At 45.0% G+C, this 16,848-nt stretch overlaps 1 protein-coding gene across 1 annotated transcript in view; it reads right to left on the reverse strand.

Annotated features, from left to right (window-relative positions):
• Nucleotides 1–6,988: 6,988 nt before the first annotated feature.
• Nucleotides 6,989–16,848, reverse strand: part of cog6 (component of oligomeric golgi complex 6) — a 171,333-nt gene continuing 161,473 nt past the window's right edge. Inside the window, exon 18 of the mRNA XM_052468857.1 lies at nt 6,989–7,318. Within this exon, the coding sequence (XP_052324817.1) occupies nt 7,171–7,318 (148 nt within the window). The 3' untranslated portion in view covers nt 6,989–7,170. The remainder of the gene's footprint in view (nt 7,319–16,848) is intronic.

Raw genomic sequence — 16,848 nt, forward strand, 5'->3', positions numbered from 1 at the left:
GAACAGAAGGATTTGAGTTCCTGTATGTTTCTTTCATCACACCATGTCTCGTTAGCCATTATGCATACGCCCCCGCCCCTCTTCTTACCAGAAAGATGTTTGTTTCTGTCGGTGCGATGCGTGGAGAAACCCGCTGGCTGCACCGCCTCCGATAGCGTCTCTCCAGTGAGCCATGTTTCCGTGAAGCAAAGAACGTTACAGTCTCTGATGTCCATCTGGAATGCTACCCTTGCTCGGATTTCATCAACCTTGTTGTCAATAGACTGGACATTGGCGAGAAGAATGCTAGGGAGTGGTGCACGATGGTCCCGTCTCCGGAGTCTGACCAGAAGACCGCCTCGTTTCCCTCTTTTACGGAGTCGTTTTTTTGGGGGTCGCCGGCTGGGATCCATTCCGTTGTCCTGGTTGAAAGGCAGAACACAGGATCCGCGTCGCGAAAATCATATTCTTGGCCGTACTGATGCTGAGTTGACGCTGATCTTATACTCAGTAGTTCTTCTCGACTGTATGTAATGAAACCTAAGATGACCTGGGGTACTAATGTAAGAAATAACACGGGGAAAAAAAAAAAAACTGCATAGTTTCCTAGGAACGTGAAGCGAGGCGGCCATCTCTGTCGGCGCCGGAAGTAGGTGCTGTCCTGACATAATCACATGGTGTGCTTGTGCCTATTTGAAATCGGACACTGTGGCTGAATTTACAAGAGGTGTATCTTTAAAATGGTGTATAATACTTGTATGTTTTATTTTTATGTTTGAAGAATTTTAATTATGGGATTTCTGTTGTTTTGAATTTGGCGCCCTGCACTTTCACTGGCTGTAGTCGAGGTGGGACGCTAGTGTGGAATCCTCTCCAACATAATCCAGGTCGAATAAGGAATTCCCCAAGGTAGCTGCTTAGGCCCCTTGCTTTTTAAAATTTTTATTAACGACATGCCACTGACTTTGAGTAAAGCCAGAGTTTCTATGTATGCGGATGACTCAACACTATGCATGTCAGCTACTACAGTGACTGAAATAACTGCAACACTCAACAAAGAGCTGCAGTTAGTTTTCGAATGGGAAGCAGGGAATAAGTTAGCCCTAAATATTTATAAAACTAAAAGCATTGTATTTGGGACAAGTCGTTCACTAAACCCTAAACCTCAACTAAATCTTGTAATAAATTGCTTGAAGTAACACTTCACGTTATTTTACCTTTATTTAACTAGTCAGTTAAGTCAGTTAAGAACACATTCTTATTTTCAATGACGGCCTGGGAACAGTGGGTTAACTGCCTGTTCAGGGGCAGAACGACAGATTTGTACCTTGTCAGCTCGGTGATTTGAACTTGCAACCTTTCGGTTACTAGTCCAACGCTCTAACCACTAGGCTACCCTGCCGCCCCATATTGATGCTAAAATGGGGAGAAGTCTGTCTATAAAAAAAGCGATGTTCTGACTTCTTAACACTGTCAACAAGGCAGGTCCTACAGGCCCTGGTTTTGCCGCTCCTTGACTAGTGTTCAGTCAGGTGCTACAGAAAAGAACAGGGCAGCACGGCAGGCCCTTGGATGTACACAGAGAGCTAAACATGAATAATATGCATGTCAATCTCTCCTGGTTGAAAGTGGAGGAGAGATTGACTTCATCACTACTTTGATTTATGTGGAGGTATTGACATGTTGAATACACCGAGCTGTCTGTCTAAACTACTGGCACACAGCTCAGACACCCATGCGTACCCCACAAGACATGCCACCAGAGGTCTCTTCACAGTCCCCAAGTCCAGAACAAACTATGGGAGGTACACAGTACTATATAGAGCCATGACTACATGGAACTCTATTCCACAGTTACTACATAGAGCCATGACTACATGGAACTCTATTCCACAGTTACTACATAGAGCCATGACTACATGGAACTCTATTCCACAGTACTACATAGAGCCATGACGACATGGAACTCTATTCCACAGTACTACATAGAGCCATGACTACATGGAACTCTATTCCACAGTTACTACATAGAGCCATGACGACATATTCCACAGTAATACATAGAGCCATGACTACATGGAACTCTATTCCACAGTTACTACATAGAGCCATGACTACATGGAACTCTATTCCACAGTACTACATAGAGCCATGACTACATGGAACTCTATTCCACAGTTACTACATAGAGCCATGACGACATGGAACTCTATTCCACAGTACTACATAGAGCCATGACTACATGGAACTCTATTCCACAGTTACTACATAGAGCCATGACTACATGGAACTTTATTCCACAGTTACTACATAGTGCCATGACTACATGGAACTTTATTCCACAGTTACTACATAGTGCCATGACTACATGGAACTCTATTCCACAGTACTACATAGAGACATGACTACATGGAACTCTATTCCACAGTACTACATAGAGCCATGACTATATGGAACTCTATTCCACAGTTACTACATAGAGCCATGACGACATGGAACTCTATTCCACAGTACTACATAGAGCCATGACTACATGGAACTCTATTCCACAGTACTACATAGTGCCATGACTACATGGAACTCTATTCCACAGTACTACATAGAGCCATGACTACATGGAAATCTATTCCACAGTACTACATAGAGCCATGACTACATGGAACTCTATTCCACAGTTACTACATAGAGCCATGACGACATGGAACTCTATTCCACAGTACTACATAGAGCCATGACTACATGGAACTCTATTCCACAGTTACTACATAGAGCCATGACTACATGGAACTCTATTCCACAGTTACTACATAGTGCCATGACTACATGGAACTCTATTCCACAGTACTACATAGAGCCATGACTACATGGAACTCTATTCCACAGTACTACATAGAGCCATGACTACATGGAACTCTATTCCACAGTTACTACATAGAGCCATGACGACATGGAACTCTATTCTACAGTACTACATAGAGCCATGACTACATGGAACTCTATTCCACAGTTACTACATAGAGCCATGACTACATGGAACTCTATTCCACAGTTACTACATAGTGCCATGACTACATGGAACTCTATTCCACAGTACTACATAGAGCCATGACTACATGGAACTCTATTCCACAGTTACTACATAGTGCCATGACTACATGGAACTCTATTCCACAGTACTACATATCGCCATGACTACATGGAACTCTATTCCACAGTTACTACATAGAGCCATGACTACATGGAACTCTATTCCACAGTTACTACATAGAGCCATGACTATATGGAACTCTATTCCACAGTTACTACATAGAGCCATGAAGACATGGAACTCTATTCCACAGTTACTACATAGAGCCATGACTACATGGAACTCTATTCCACAGTTACTACATAGAGCCATGACTACATGGAACTCTATTCCACAGTTACTACATAGAGCCATGACGACATGGAACTCTATTCCACAGTTACTACATAGAGCCATGACTACATGGAACTCTATTCCACAGTACTACATATCGCCATGACTACATGGAACTCTATTCCACAGTTACTACATATCACCATGACTACATGGAACTCTATTCCACAGTTACTACATAGAGCCATGACTACATGGAACTCTATTCCACAGTTACTACATAGAGCCATGACGACATGGAACTCTATTCCACAGTACTACATAGAGCCATGACTACATGGAACTCTATTCCACAGTACTACATAGTGCCATGACTACATGGAACTCTATTCCACAGTACTACATAGAGCCATGACTACATGGAAATCTATTCCACAGTACTACATAGAGCCATGACTACATGGAACTCTATTCCACAGTTACTACATAGAGCCATGACGACATGGAACTCTATTCCACAGTACTACATAGAGCCATGACTACATGGAACTCTATTCCACAGTTACTACATAGAGCCATGACTACATGGAACTCTATTCCACAGTTACTACATAGTGCCATGACTACATGGAACTCTATTCCACAGTACTACATAGAGCCATGACTACATGGAACTCTATTCCACAGTACTACATAGAGCCATGACTACATGGAACTCTATTCCACAGTTACTACATAGAGCCATGACGACATGGAACTCTATTCTACAGTACTACATAGAGCCATGACTACATGGAACTCTATTCCACAGTACTACATAGAGCCATGACTACATGGAACTCTATTCCACAGTTACTACATAGTGCCATGACTACATGGAACTCTATTCCACAGTTACTACATAGAGTCATGACTACATGGAACTCTATTCCACAGTACTACATAGAGCCATGACTACATGGAACTCTATTCCACAGTTACTACATATCGCCATGACTACATGGAACTCTATTCCACAGTTACTACATAGAGCCATGACTACATGGAACTCTATTCCACAGTTACTACATAGAGCCATGACTACATGGAACTCTATTCCAGTTACTACATAGAGCCATGACTACATGGAACTCTATTCCACAGTACTACATAGAGCCATGACTACATGGAACTCTATTCCACAGTACTGCATAGAGCCATGACTACATGGAACTCTATTCCACAGTACTACATAGAGCCATGACTACATGGAACTCTATTCCACAGTACTACATAGAGCCATGACTACATGGAACTCTATTCCACAGTTACTACATAGAGTCATGACTACATGGAACTCTATTCCACAGTACTACATAGAGCCATGACTACATGGAACTCTATTCCACAGTTACTACATATCGCCATGACTACATGGAACTCTATTCCACAGTTACTACATATCGCCATGACTACATGGAACTCTATTCCACAGTTACTACATAGAGCCATGACTACATGGAACTCTATTCCACAGTTACTACATAGAGCCATGACTACATGGAACTCTATTCCACAGTTACTACATAGAGCCATGACTACATGGAACTCTATTCCACAGTACTACATAGAGCCATGACTACATGGAACTCTATTCCACAGTTACTACATAGAGCCATGACTACATGGAACTCTATTCCACAGTTACTACATAGAGCCATGACTACATGGAACTCTATTCCACAGTTACTACATAGAGCCATGACGACATGGAACTCTATTCCACGGTTACTACATATCGCCATGACTACATGGAACTCTATTCCACAGTTACTACATATCGCCATGACTACATGGAACTCTATTCCACAGTTACTACATATCGCCATGACTACATGGAACTCTATTCCACAGTTACTACATAGAGCCATGACTACATGGAACTCTATTCCACAGTACTACATATCGCCATGACGACATGGAACTCTATTCCACAGTTACTACATAGAGCCATGACTACATGGAACTCTATCCCACAGTTACTACATAGAGCCATGACTACATGGAACTCTATTCCACAGTACTACATATCGCCATGACGACATGGAACTCTATTCCACAGTTACTACATAGAGCCATGACTACATGGAACTCTATTCCACAGTTACTACATAGAGCCATGACTACATGGAACTCTATTCCACAGTTACTACATAGAGCCATGACTACATGGAACTCTATTCCACAGTTACTACATAGAGCCATGACTACATGGAACTCTATTCCACAGTACTACATATCGCCATGACTACATGGAACTCTATTCCACAGTTACTACATACTGTGACACAGGCAGTGACCCTGCCAATACGTCCAACACTCAAGTCTCATAGAACAACCCCTTCCCTTCTCTTCCTTCCCTTCAATACTCTGAAACACTATAGTATTGAGAGCTGTGTTTTTTTTTTTACGTGCCTGAGACTGACTATTAATAGACAGCATGCAATATCATATCACCATCATATCATCTCTCTCTTCTACTTCTCAACCTAAATATAGCTGTCAAATTGAGCCTGGCAGGCATGTTCACTGCAATTATATGATGGTGTGACTTCTGACACACACACACACACACACACACACACACACACACACACACACACACACACACACACACACACACACACACACACACAGATCGACACATGAAAGCTCCATTGTCTTGTAGAATGCACTCAGCCTGTCCCAGATTGGTCCTAGTCTCAACGAGGCCACGGCCGTACAATTCAACCATCTCTTTCTGAAGGAGAGAGAAAAAGAGGCCGCAAACACAAGCATCTGAAGTGTATTTTAATACAGAAAAAAAAGTTTTAATGAGAAGAAAGACAGATCTGTTTCTGATTAGAGACCGAAGCGAAGAGAGAGAGAGAGAGAAAAAGAAAGAGGGAGATAGAAAGAGAGGGAGAGAGAGAGACAGAGAGGCAGAGAGAGAGAGAGACAGAGAGAGAGAGAGAGAGAGAGAGAGAGACAGAGAGAGAGAGAGACAGAGAGAGAGAGAGAGAGAGAGAGAGAGAGAGAGAGAGAGACAGAGAGAGAGAGAGAGAGAGACAGAGACAGAGAGAGACAGAGAGAGAGAGAGACAGAGAGAGAGAGAGAGACAGAGAGAGAGAGACAGAGACAGAGAGAGAGAGACAGAGAGAGAGAGAGAGACAGAGAGAGAGAGAGAGAGAGAGAGAGAGAGACAGAGAGAGAGAGAGAGAGAGAGAGAGAGAGACAGAGAGAGAGAGAGACAGAGACAGAGAGAGACAGAGACAGAGAGAGAGACAGAGAGAGACAGAGACAGAGAGAGACAGAGAGAGAGAGAGACAGAGACAGAGACAGAGAGAGAGCGAGAGAGAGAAGTAAAAGAGTTTCTCTGAGCTGGTGGGAATCTCCATTCACGTGGAGCAGGACCGTAAATGTTGTTTTTTTCCAGAGTGCGAGCTGTTCTCTCTCCTGGCAGACACTGTGATTCATGCCGCGATACGGGAACGAGAGGACGAAACACTCAGTAGACCAAGAGTCCAAAACACACCTCTCTGTCTGCTCTAGTTTCAGCTGGTTTGTGTCACTCTCCAAAAGCAAGTTCATTGTTTTTGACTCTTTATAATTAGAAAATAGACCAACGAGTTCCTGTTAAAGCTCATTTATTCCCAGTTCTATTTACATACACAGGTTATAACTTAACACACAATCATTTCATGCAACGGTCCACTTCACAAAAGCCATTGGCCTTTCTTCCTTCACCACTGTGTGAGTAGTCTTCAGGTGGGTCCAGAGAGACACGTAGAGCCGAGGTGAGACCGGGTGTGTTAGGACAGCAGAGCCTGGACCTGCTGAGGAGACCGTGGTACCAGGTTGTCTGGTTCCTTGTAGCTGTTGGCTGGGCTGGTCACGGCTGTGTACACCTCTCCATACGCCCTGCACACCAGCTCTGCCGACTGGTTGAAGATCTGATCTCTGTAATAGGGGGGAGATTAGTTACTGAGGGGGACATAGATTAGTTACTGAGGAGGGGGGATTAGTTACTGAGGAGGGAGGGGACATAGATTAGTTACTGAGGGGGGTACATAGATTAGTTACCGAGGAGGGGGGGTACATAGATTAGTTACTGAGGGGGGGACATAGATTAGTTACTGAGGGGGGGGACATAGATTAGTTACTGAGGGGGGGGGACATAGATTAGTTACTGAGGGGGGACATAGATTAGTTACTGAGGAGGGGGACAAAGATTAGTTACTGAGGAGGGGAGATTAGTTACTGAGGGGTGGGGGTGGAACATAGATTAGTTACTGAGGAGGGGGGATTAGTTACTGAGGGGGGCATAGATTAGTTACTGAGGGGGGACATAGATTAGTTACTGAGGGGTGGGGGTGGAACATAGATTAGTTACTGAGGAGGGGGACATAGATTAGTTACTGAGGAGGGGGGTAAATAGTTTAGTTACTGAGGAGGGGGCATAGATTAGTTACTGAGGAGGGGGTAAATAGTTTAGTTACTGAGGAGGGGGGCATAGATTAGTTACTGAGGAGGGGACATAGATTAGTTACTGAGCAGGGGGGGATTAGTTACTGAGGAGGGGGACATAGATCAGTGACTGAGGGAAAAACATTGATTAGTTACTGAGGGGGGGATTAGATTAGTTACTGAGGGGGGATTAGATTAGTTACTGAGGGGGGAATAGATGAGTTACTGAGGGGGGATTAGATTAGTTACTGGGGGGAATAGATGAGTTACTGAGGAGGGGGAATAGATTAGTTACTGAGGAGGGGGAATAGATTAGTTACTGGGGGTAGATGAGTTAGTGAGGGGGGATAGATGAGTTACTGGGGGGAGTAGATGAGTTACTGAGGAGGAGGGGGAATAGATGAGTTACTGAAGAGGGGGACATAGATGAGTTACAGAGGAGGGGGAATAGATTAGTTACTGAGGGGGGATAGATGAGTTACTGAGGAGGGGGGAATAGATGAGTTACTGAGGAGGGGGAATAGATGAGTTACTGAGGAGGGGGGGGGGAATAGATTAGTTACTGAGGAGGGGGAATAGATGAGTTACTGAGGAGGAGGAGGGGGAATAGATGAGTTACTGAGGGGGGACATAGATTAGTTACTGAGGAGGGGGACATAGATGAGTTACTGAGGGGGGACATAGATGAGTCACTGAGGAGGGGGACATAGATGAGTTACTGAGGAGGGGGGATAGATTAGTTACTGGGGGGTAGATTAGTTACTGAGGAGGGGGAATAGATGAGTTACTGAGGAGGGGGGAATAGATGAGTTACTGAGGAGGGGGAATAGATGAGTTACTGAGGGGGGATAGGTGAGTTACTGAGGAGGGGGATAGATTACTGAGGAGGGGGGAATAGATGAGCTACTGAGGAGGGGGATCGATGAGTTACTGAGGGGGGATAGATGAGTTACTGAGGGGGGATAGATGAGTTACTGGGGGAGATAGATTAGTTACTGAGGAGGGGAGGGGCATAGATTAGTTACTGAGGTGGAGGGGGAATAGATTAGTTACTGAGGTGGGGGGCATAGATTAGTTACTGAGGGAGGAGGGGCATAGATGAGTTACTGAGGAGGGGACATAGATTAGTTACTGAGGAGGGGGACATAGATGAGTTACTGAGGGGGGACATAGATGAGTCACTGAGGAGGGGGACATAGATGAGTTACTGAGGGGATAGGATAGTTACTGAGGGTAGATTAGTTACTGAGGAGGGGGAATAGATGAGTTACTGAGGAGGGGAATAGATGAGTTACCGAGGAGGGGGATAGGTGAGTTACTGAGGAGGGGGGGATAGATTAGTTACTGAGGAGGGGGGGGGGAATAGATGAGCTACTGAGGAGGGGATCGATGAGTTACTGAGGGGGGATAGATGAGTTACTGAGGGGGGGGATAGATGAGTTACTGGGGGGATAGATTAGTTACTGAGGAGGGGGGGCATAGATTAGTTACTGAGGTGGAGGGGAATAGATTAGTTACTGAGGTGGGGGGGGCATAGATTAGTTACTGAGGGGAGGAGGGGCATAGATGAGTTACTGAGGAGGGGGGGGGTAATAGATTAGTTACTGAGGAGGGGAATAGATTAGTTACTGAGGAGGATGATGGGAATAGATTAGTTACTGAGGGGGGAATAGATTAGTTACTGAGGAGGGGGATAGATTAGTTACTGAGGAGGGGGAATAGATTAGTTACTGAGGAAAAACATTGATTAGTTACTGAGGGGGGGTTAGATTAGTTACTGAGGGGGGAATAGATGAGCTACTGAGGAGGGGGCATAGATTAGTTACTGAGGGGGGGAATAGATTAGTTACTGAGGGGGAATAGATGAGTTACTGAGGGGGCATAGATGAGCTACTGAGGGGGAATAGATGGTTACGAGGAGGGGAATAGATTAGTTACTGAGGGGGGAATAGATTAGTTACTGAGGGGGGGGAACAGATTAGTTACTGAGGGGGGAATAGATGAGTTACTGAGGAGGGGATAGATTAGTTACTAGTTACTGAGGGGGGATAGATTAGTTACTGAGGGGGACATAGATTAGTTACTGAGGGGGGCATAGATGAGTTACTGAGGGGGGGATAGATGAGTTACTGAGGGGGATAGATTAGTTACTGAGGGGGATAGATTAGTTACTGAGGGGGGATAGATTAGTTACTGAGGGGGGAATAGATTAGTTACTGAGGGGATAGATTAGTTACTGAGGGATAGATTAGTTACTGAGGGGGGGATAGATTAGTTACTGAGGGGGGGGGAGATTAGTTACTGAGGGGGCATAGATGAGTTACTGAGGAGGGCATAGATGAGTTACTGAGGGGGGACATAAATGAGTTACTGAGGGGGACATAAATGAGTTACTGAGGGGGGGATAGATTAGTTACTGAGGTGGGGGACATAGATTAGTTACTGAGGTGGGGGGGAATAGATTAGTTACTGAGGGGGGCGGGAATAGATGAGTTACTGAGGAGGGGGGGAATAGATTAGTTACTGAGGAGGGGGGAATAGATGAGTTACTGAGGAGGGGGGGAATAGATTAGTTACTGAGGAGGCGGGAATAGATGAGTTACTGAGGAGGGGGGGAATAGATTAGTTACTGAGGAGGGGGGGAATAGATGAGTTACTGAGGAGGGGGGGAATAGATTAGTTACTGGGGGGGGAATAGATTAGTTACTGAGGAGGGGAATAGATGAGTTACTGAGGGGATAGATTAGTTACTGAGGGGGGAATAGATTAGTTACTGGGAGGGGGGATAGATTAGTTACTGAGGGGGGAATAGATTAGTTACTGGGGGGGGAACAGATTAGTTACTGAGGAGGGGGAATAGATGAGTTACTGAGGAGGGGGAATAGATGAGTTACTGAGGAGGGGGGGAATAGATGAGTTACTGAGGAGGGGGAATAGATTAGTTACTGAGGGGGAATAGATTAGTTACTGAGGAGGGGAATAGATGAGTTACTGAGGGGGGAATAGATTAGTTACTGGGGGAATAGATTAGTTACTGAGGAGGGGAAATAGATGAGTTACTGAGGAGGGGGAATAGATTAATTACTGGGGGAATAGATGAGTTACTGGGGGAATAGATGAGTTACTGGGGGGATAGATTAGTTACTGAGGGGAATAGATTAGTTACTGAGGGGGAATAGATTAGTTACTGGGGGGTAGATTAGTTACTGAGGAGGGGAATAGATTACTTACTGAGGGGGCATAGATTAGTTACTGAGGAGGGGGATAGATTAGTTACTGAGGAGGGGGATAGATTAGTTACTGAGGAGGGGGAATAGATGAGTTACTGAGGAGGGGGAATAGATGAGTTACTGAGGGGATAGATTTGTTACTGAGGAGGGGGAATAGATTAGTTACTGAGGAGGGGGGGAATAGATGAGTTACTGAGGGAATAGATGAGTTACTGAGGAGGGAATAGATTACTTACTGAGGGGGGAATAGATTAGTTACTGAGGAGGGGGAATAGATGAGTTACTGAGGAGGGGGGAATAGATTAGTTGCTGAGGAGGGGGGATAGATGAGTTACTGAGGAGGGGGGCATAGATGAGTTACTGAGGAGGGGGGGACATAGATGAGTTACTGAGGAGGGGAGGAATAGATTACTTACTGAGGGGGGGGATAGATTAGTTACTGAGGAGGGGGGAATAGATGAGTTACTGAGGAGGGGGGGCTAGATGAGTTACTGAGGAGGGGGCTAGATGAGTTACTGAGGAGGGGGATAGATGAGTTACTGAGGAGGGGGATAGATGAGTTACTGAGGGGGACATAGATGAGTTACTGAGGGGGACATAGATGAGTTACTGAGGGGGGGGATAGATTAGTTACTGAGGGGGATATAGATGAGTTACTGAGGAGGGGGGGGAGGGGAATAGATGAGTTACTGAGGAGGGGGGGAATAGATGAGTTACTGAGGAGGGGGAGAGGGGATAGATGAGTTACTGAGGAGGGGAATAGATGAGTTACTGAGGGGGGTGGATGAGTTACTGAGGAGGGGGAATAGATGAGTTACTGAGGAGGGGGGAGGGAATAGATGGGTTACTGAGGAGGGGGAATAGATGAGTTACTGAGGGGGATATAGATGAGTTACTGAGGAGGGGGGATAGATGAGTTACTGAGGAGGGGGAATAGATGAGTTACTGAGGGGGGTGGATGAGTTACTGAGGAGGAGGGGGGGAATAGATGAGTTACTGAGGAGGAGGGGGGAATAGATGAGTTACTGAGGAGGGGGAATAGATGAGTTACTGAGGAGGGGGATAGATGAGTTACTGAGGGAGGGAATAGATGAGTTACTGAGGAGGGACATAGATTAGTTACTGAGGGGGACATAGATTAGTTACAGAGGGGGACATAGATGAGTTACAGAGTGGGGACATAGATTAGTTACTGAGGGGGGATAGATGAGTTACTGAGGAGGGGGAATAGATGAGTTACTGAGGAGGGGGAATAGATGAGTTACTGAGGGGACATAGATTAGTTACTGAGGGGGGAATAGATGAGTTACTGAGGAGGGGGGGAATAGATTAGTTACTGAGGGGGACATAGATTAGTTACAGAGGGGGACATAGATTAGTTACAGAGGGGACATAGATTAGTTACTGAGGGGGGGAATAGATTAGTTACTGAGGGGGATAGATTACTTACTGAGGGGGGCATAGATCAGTTACTGAGGGGACATATAGATTACTTACTGAGGGGGGATAGATTAGTTACTGAGGGGGGATAGATTACTTACTGAGGGGACATAGATTAGTTACTGAGGGGACATAGATGAGTTACTGAGGGACATAGATGAGTTACTGAGGGGACATAGATTAGTTACTGAGGGGGACATAGATTAGTTACTGAGGAGGGATGAGCACTGAGGGAGGATTGAGTTACTGAGGGGGGCATAGATTAGTTACTGAGGGGGGAGACATAGATTAGTTACTGAGGGGGGATTAGTTACTGAGGGGGGGGCATAGATGAGTTACTGAGGGGGACATAGATGAGTTACTGAGGGGGAAGATTAGTTACTGAGGGGGGATAGATTAGTTACTGAGGGGGATAGATTAGTTACTGAGGGGGGGACATAGATTAGTTACTGAGGGGGACATAGATTAGTTACTGAGGGGGGGAATAGATGAGTTACTGAGGGGGGACATAGATTAGTTACTGAGGGGGGGACATAGATTAGTTACTGAGGGGAGGACATAGATTAGTTACTGAGGAGGGGAGGTACATAGATTAGTTACTGAGGGGGGGGTAATAGATTAGTTACTGAGGGGGGGGGGAATAGATGAGTTACTGAGGGGGGAATAGATTAGTTACTGAGGGGGGGATAGATGGTTACTGAGGGGGAATAGATTAGTTACTGAGGAAAAATAGATTAGTTACTGAGGGGGACATAGATTACTGAGGGGACATGAGGTTACTGAGGGGGAATAGATGAGCTACTGAGGGGTGGTTACTGAGGAATAGATTAGTTACTGAGGGGGACATAGGGAATTAGAGGGGAATAGTTACTGAGAGGGGGAATAGATTAGTTACTGAGGGGGAATAGATGAGTTACTGAGGGGAATAGATGAGTTACTGAGGGGGACATAGATGAGTTACTGAGGGGGGAATAGATTAGTTACTGAGGAGGGGGAATAGATTAGTTACTGAGAGGGGGAATAGATGAGTTACTGAGGAGGGGGGAATAGATTAGTTACTGAGGGGGAATAGATTAGTTACTGAGGAGGGGAGGACATAGATTAGTTACTGAGGGGGAATAGATGAGTTACTGAGGGAATAGATGAGTTACTGAGGAGGGGAATAGATGAGTTACTGAGGGGGGAATAGGTGAGTTACTGAGGAGAATAGATTAGTTACTGAGGGGGACATAGATGGTTTACTGAGGGGATAGATGAGCACTGAGGGGGAATAGATTAGTTACTGAGGGGGAAGATTAGTTACTGAGGGATGAGTTACTGAGGATAGATGAGTTACTGAGGGAATAGATTAGTTACTGAGGGAATAGGGAGGGAATAGATTAGTTACTGAGGGGGGACATAGATGAGGGGAATAGATTTACTGAGGGGGGGGGATGAGTTACTGAGGGGGGTCATAGATGAGTTACTGAGGGGGGACATAAATGAGTTACTGAGGGGGGACATAAATGAGTTACTGAGGGGGGATAGATTAGTTACTGAGGGAATAGACATAGATTAGTTACTGAGGTGGGGGGATAGATTAGTTACTGAGGGAATAGATGAGTTACTGAGAGAAATAGATTAGTTACTGAGGAGGAATAGATGAGTTACTGAGGAGGGGGGAATAGATTAGTTACTGAGGGGGGACATAGATGAGTTACTGAGGAGGGGAATAGATTAGTTACTGAGGAGGGGGAATAGATGAGTTACTGAGGAGGGTGGTTACTGAATAGATTAGTTACTGAGGGGGAATAGATTAGTTACTGAGAGAGGGGAATAGATGAGTTACTGAGGGGATAGTTACTGATTAGTTACTGAGGGAATAGATTAGTTACTGAGGGGGAATAGATTAGTTACTGAGGGGGGAATAGATGAGTTACTGAGGAGGGGGGAATAGATGAGTTACTGAGGAGGGGGAATAGATGAGTTACTGAGGAGGGGGGAATAGATGAGTTACTGAGGAGGGGGGAATAGATGAGTTACTGAGGGGATAGATGAGTTACTGAGGAGGGGAAATAGATGAGTTACTGAGGAGGGTGAATTTACTGAGAACAGATGAGTTACTGACTGAGGAGGGGGAATAGATTAGTTACTGAGGAGGGGGGATAGATGGTTACTGAGGGATAGATTAGTTACTGAGGGGATAGATGAGTTACTGAGGGGGGCATAGATGAGTTACTGAGGGGGATAGATGAGTTACTGAGGGGATAGATGAGTTACTGAGGGGGGACATAGATGAGTTACTGAGGGGGATAGATTAGTTACTGAGGGGGGGACATAGATGAGTTACTGAGGTGATAGATTAGTTACTGAGGGGGGTGGTGAATTACTGAAATAGATTTACTGAGGGGGGTGATAGATTAGGTGAGTTACTGAGGGGGAATAGATGAGTTACTGAGGAGGGGGAATAGATGAGTTACTGAGGGGCGGGAATAGATGAGTTACTGAGGAGGGGGAATAGATGAGTTACTGAGGAGGGGGAATAGATGAGTTACTGAGGAGGGGGAATAGATTAGTTACTGAGGGGGGAATAGATTAGTTACTGAGGAGGGGGAATAGATGAGTTACTGAGGAGGATAGATGAGTTACTGAGGAGGGGAATAGATTAGTTACTGAGGGGAATAGATTAGTTACTGAGGAGGGACATAGATTAGTTACTGAGGGGACATAGATGAGTTACTGAGGGGAATAGATGAGTTACTGAGGGGGGAATAGATTAGTTACTGAGGAGGGGAATAGATGAGTTACTGAGGAGGGAATAGATGAGTTACTGAGGGGGGAATAGATTAGTTACTGAGGAGGGGATAGATGGTTACTGATGAGAAGTGAGATGAAAGGTAGATGGTACTGAGGATAGATGAGTTACTGAGAGGGAATAGATGAGTTACTGAGAGGGAATAGATGAGTTACTGAGAGGGGGAATAGATGAGTTACTGAGGGGGGAATAGATGAGTTACTGAGAGGGAATAGATGAGTTACTGAGGAAATAGATGAGTTACTGAGGGGAATAGATAAGTTACTGAGGAGGGGAATAGATGAGTTACTGAGGGAATAGATGAGTTACTGAGGGGGAATAGATTAGTTACTGAGGAGGGGAATAGATGAGTTACTGAGGAGGGAATAGATGAGTTACTGAGGAGGGAATAGATTAGTTACTGAGGAGGGGGGATAGATGAGTTACTGAGGAGGGGATGAATAGATTGAGTTACTGAGGGGGAGTTACTGATAGATGAGAGTTACTGAGGAGAGGATTAGTTACTGAGGAGGGGATAGATGAGTTACTGAGGAGGGGATAGATTAGTTACTGAGGAGGGGGAATAGATGAGTTACTGAGGAGGGAATAGATTACTTACTGAGGAAATAGATTAGTTACTGAGAGGGGGAATAGATGAGTTACTGAGGAGGGGAATAGATGAGTTGCTGAGAGAGGGGGATAGATGAGTTACTGAGGAGGGGCATAGATGAGTTACTGAGGGGGGACATAGATGAGTTACTGAGGAGGAGAATAGATTACTTACTGAGGGATAGATTAGTTACTGAGGAGGAATAGATTAGTTACTGAGGAGGGAATAGATGAGTTACTGAGGGACATAGACACAGACTGAGAGAGGGAATAGATGAGTTACTGAGGAGGGCTAGATGAGTTACTGAGGAGGGGATAGATGAGTTACTGAGGAGGGGATAGATTACTTACTGAGAGGACATAGATGAGTTACTGAGGGACATAGATGAGTTACTGAGGGATAGATTAGTTACTGAGGGGGATATAGATGAGTTACTGAGGAGGGACTGATAGATGAGTTACTGAGGAGAGGGAATAGATGAGTTACTGAGGAGGGGAGGGGAATAGATGAGTTACTGAGGGAGAAATAGATTAGTTACTGAGGGGACATGGATGAGTTACTGAGGGGGAATAGATGAGTTACTGAGGAGGGACATAGATGAGTTACTGAGGAGGAATAGATGAGTTACTGAGGGGGATATAGATGAGTTACTGAGGGGGATAGATGAGTTACTGAGGAGGGAATAGATGAGTTACTGAGAAGTGGATGAGTTACTGAGGAGGGAATAGATGAGTTACTGAGGAGAGAGGAATAGATGAGTTACTGAGGAGAGGGAATAGATGAGTTACTGAGGAGGGGGATAGATGAGTTACTGAGGAGGGAGAATAGATGAGTTACTGAGGGGGGACATAGATTAGTTACTGAGGGGACATAGATTGTTACAGAGGGGACATAGATTAGTTACAGAGGGACATAGTTAGTTACTGAGGGGATAGTTGAGTTACTGAGGAGGAATAGATTAGTTACTGAG

Source organism: Oncorhynchus keta, chromosome 18 (assembly GCF_023373465.1).
Source record: "Oncorhynchus keta strain PuntledgeMale-10-30-2019 chromosome 18, Oket_V2, whole genome shotgun sequence".
NCBI classification, from domain to species: domain Eukaryota; kingdom Metazoa; phylum Chordata; class Actinopteri; order Salmoniformes; family Salmonidae; genus Oncorhynchus; species Oncorhynchus keta.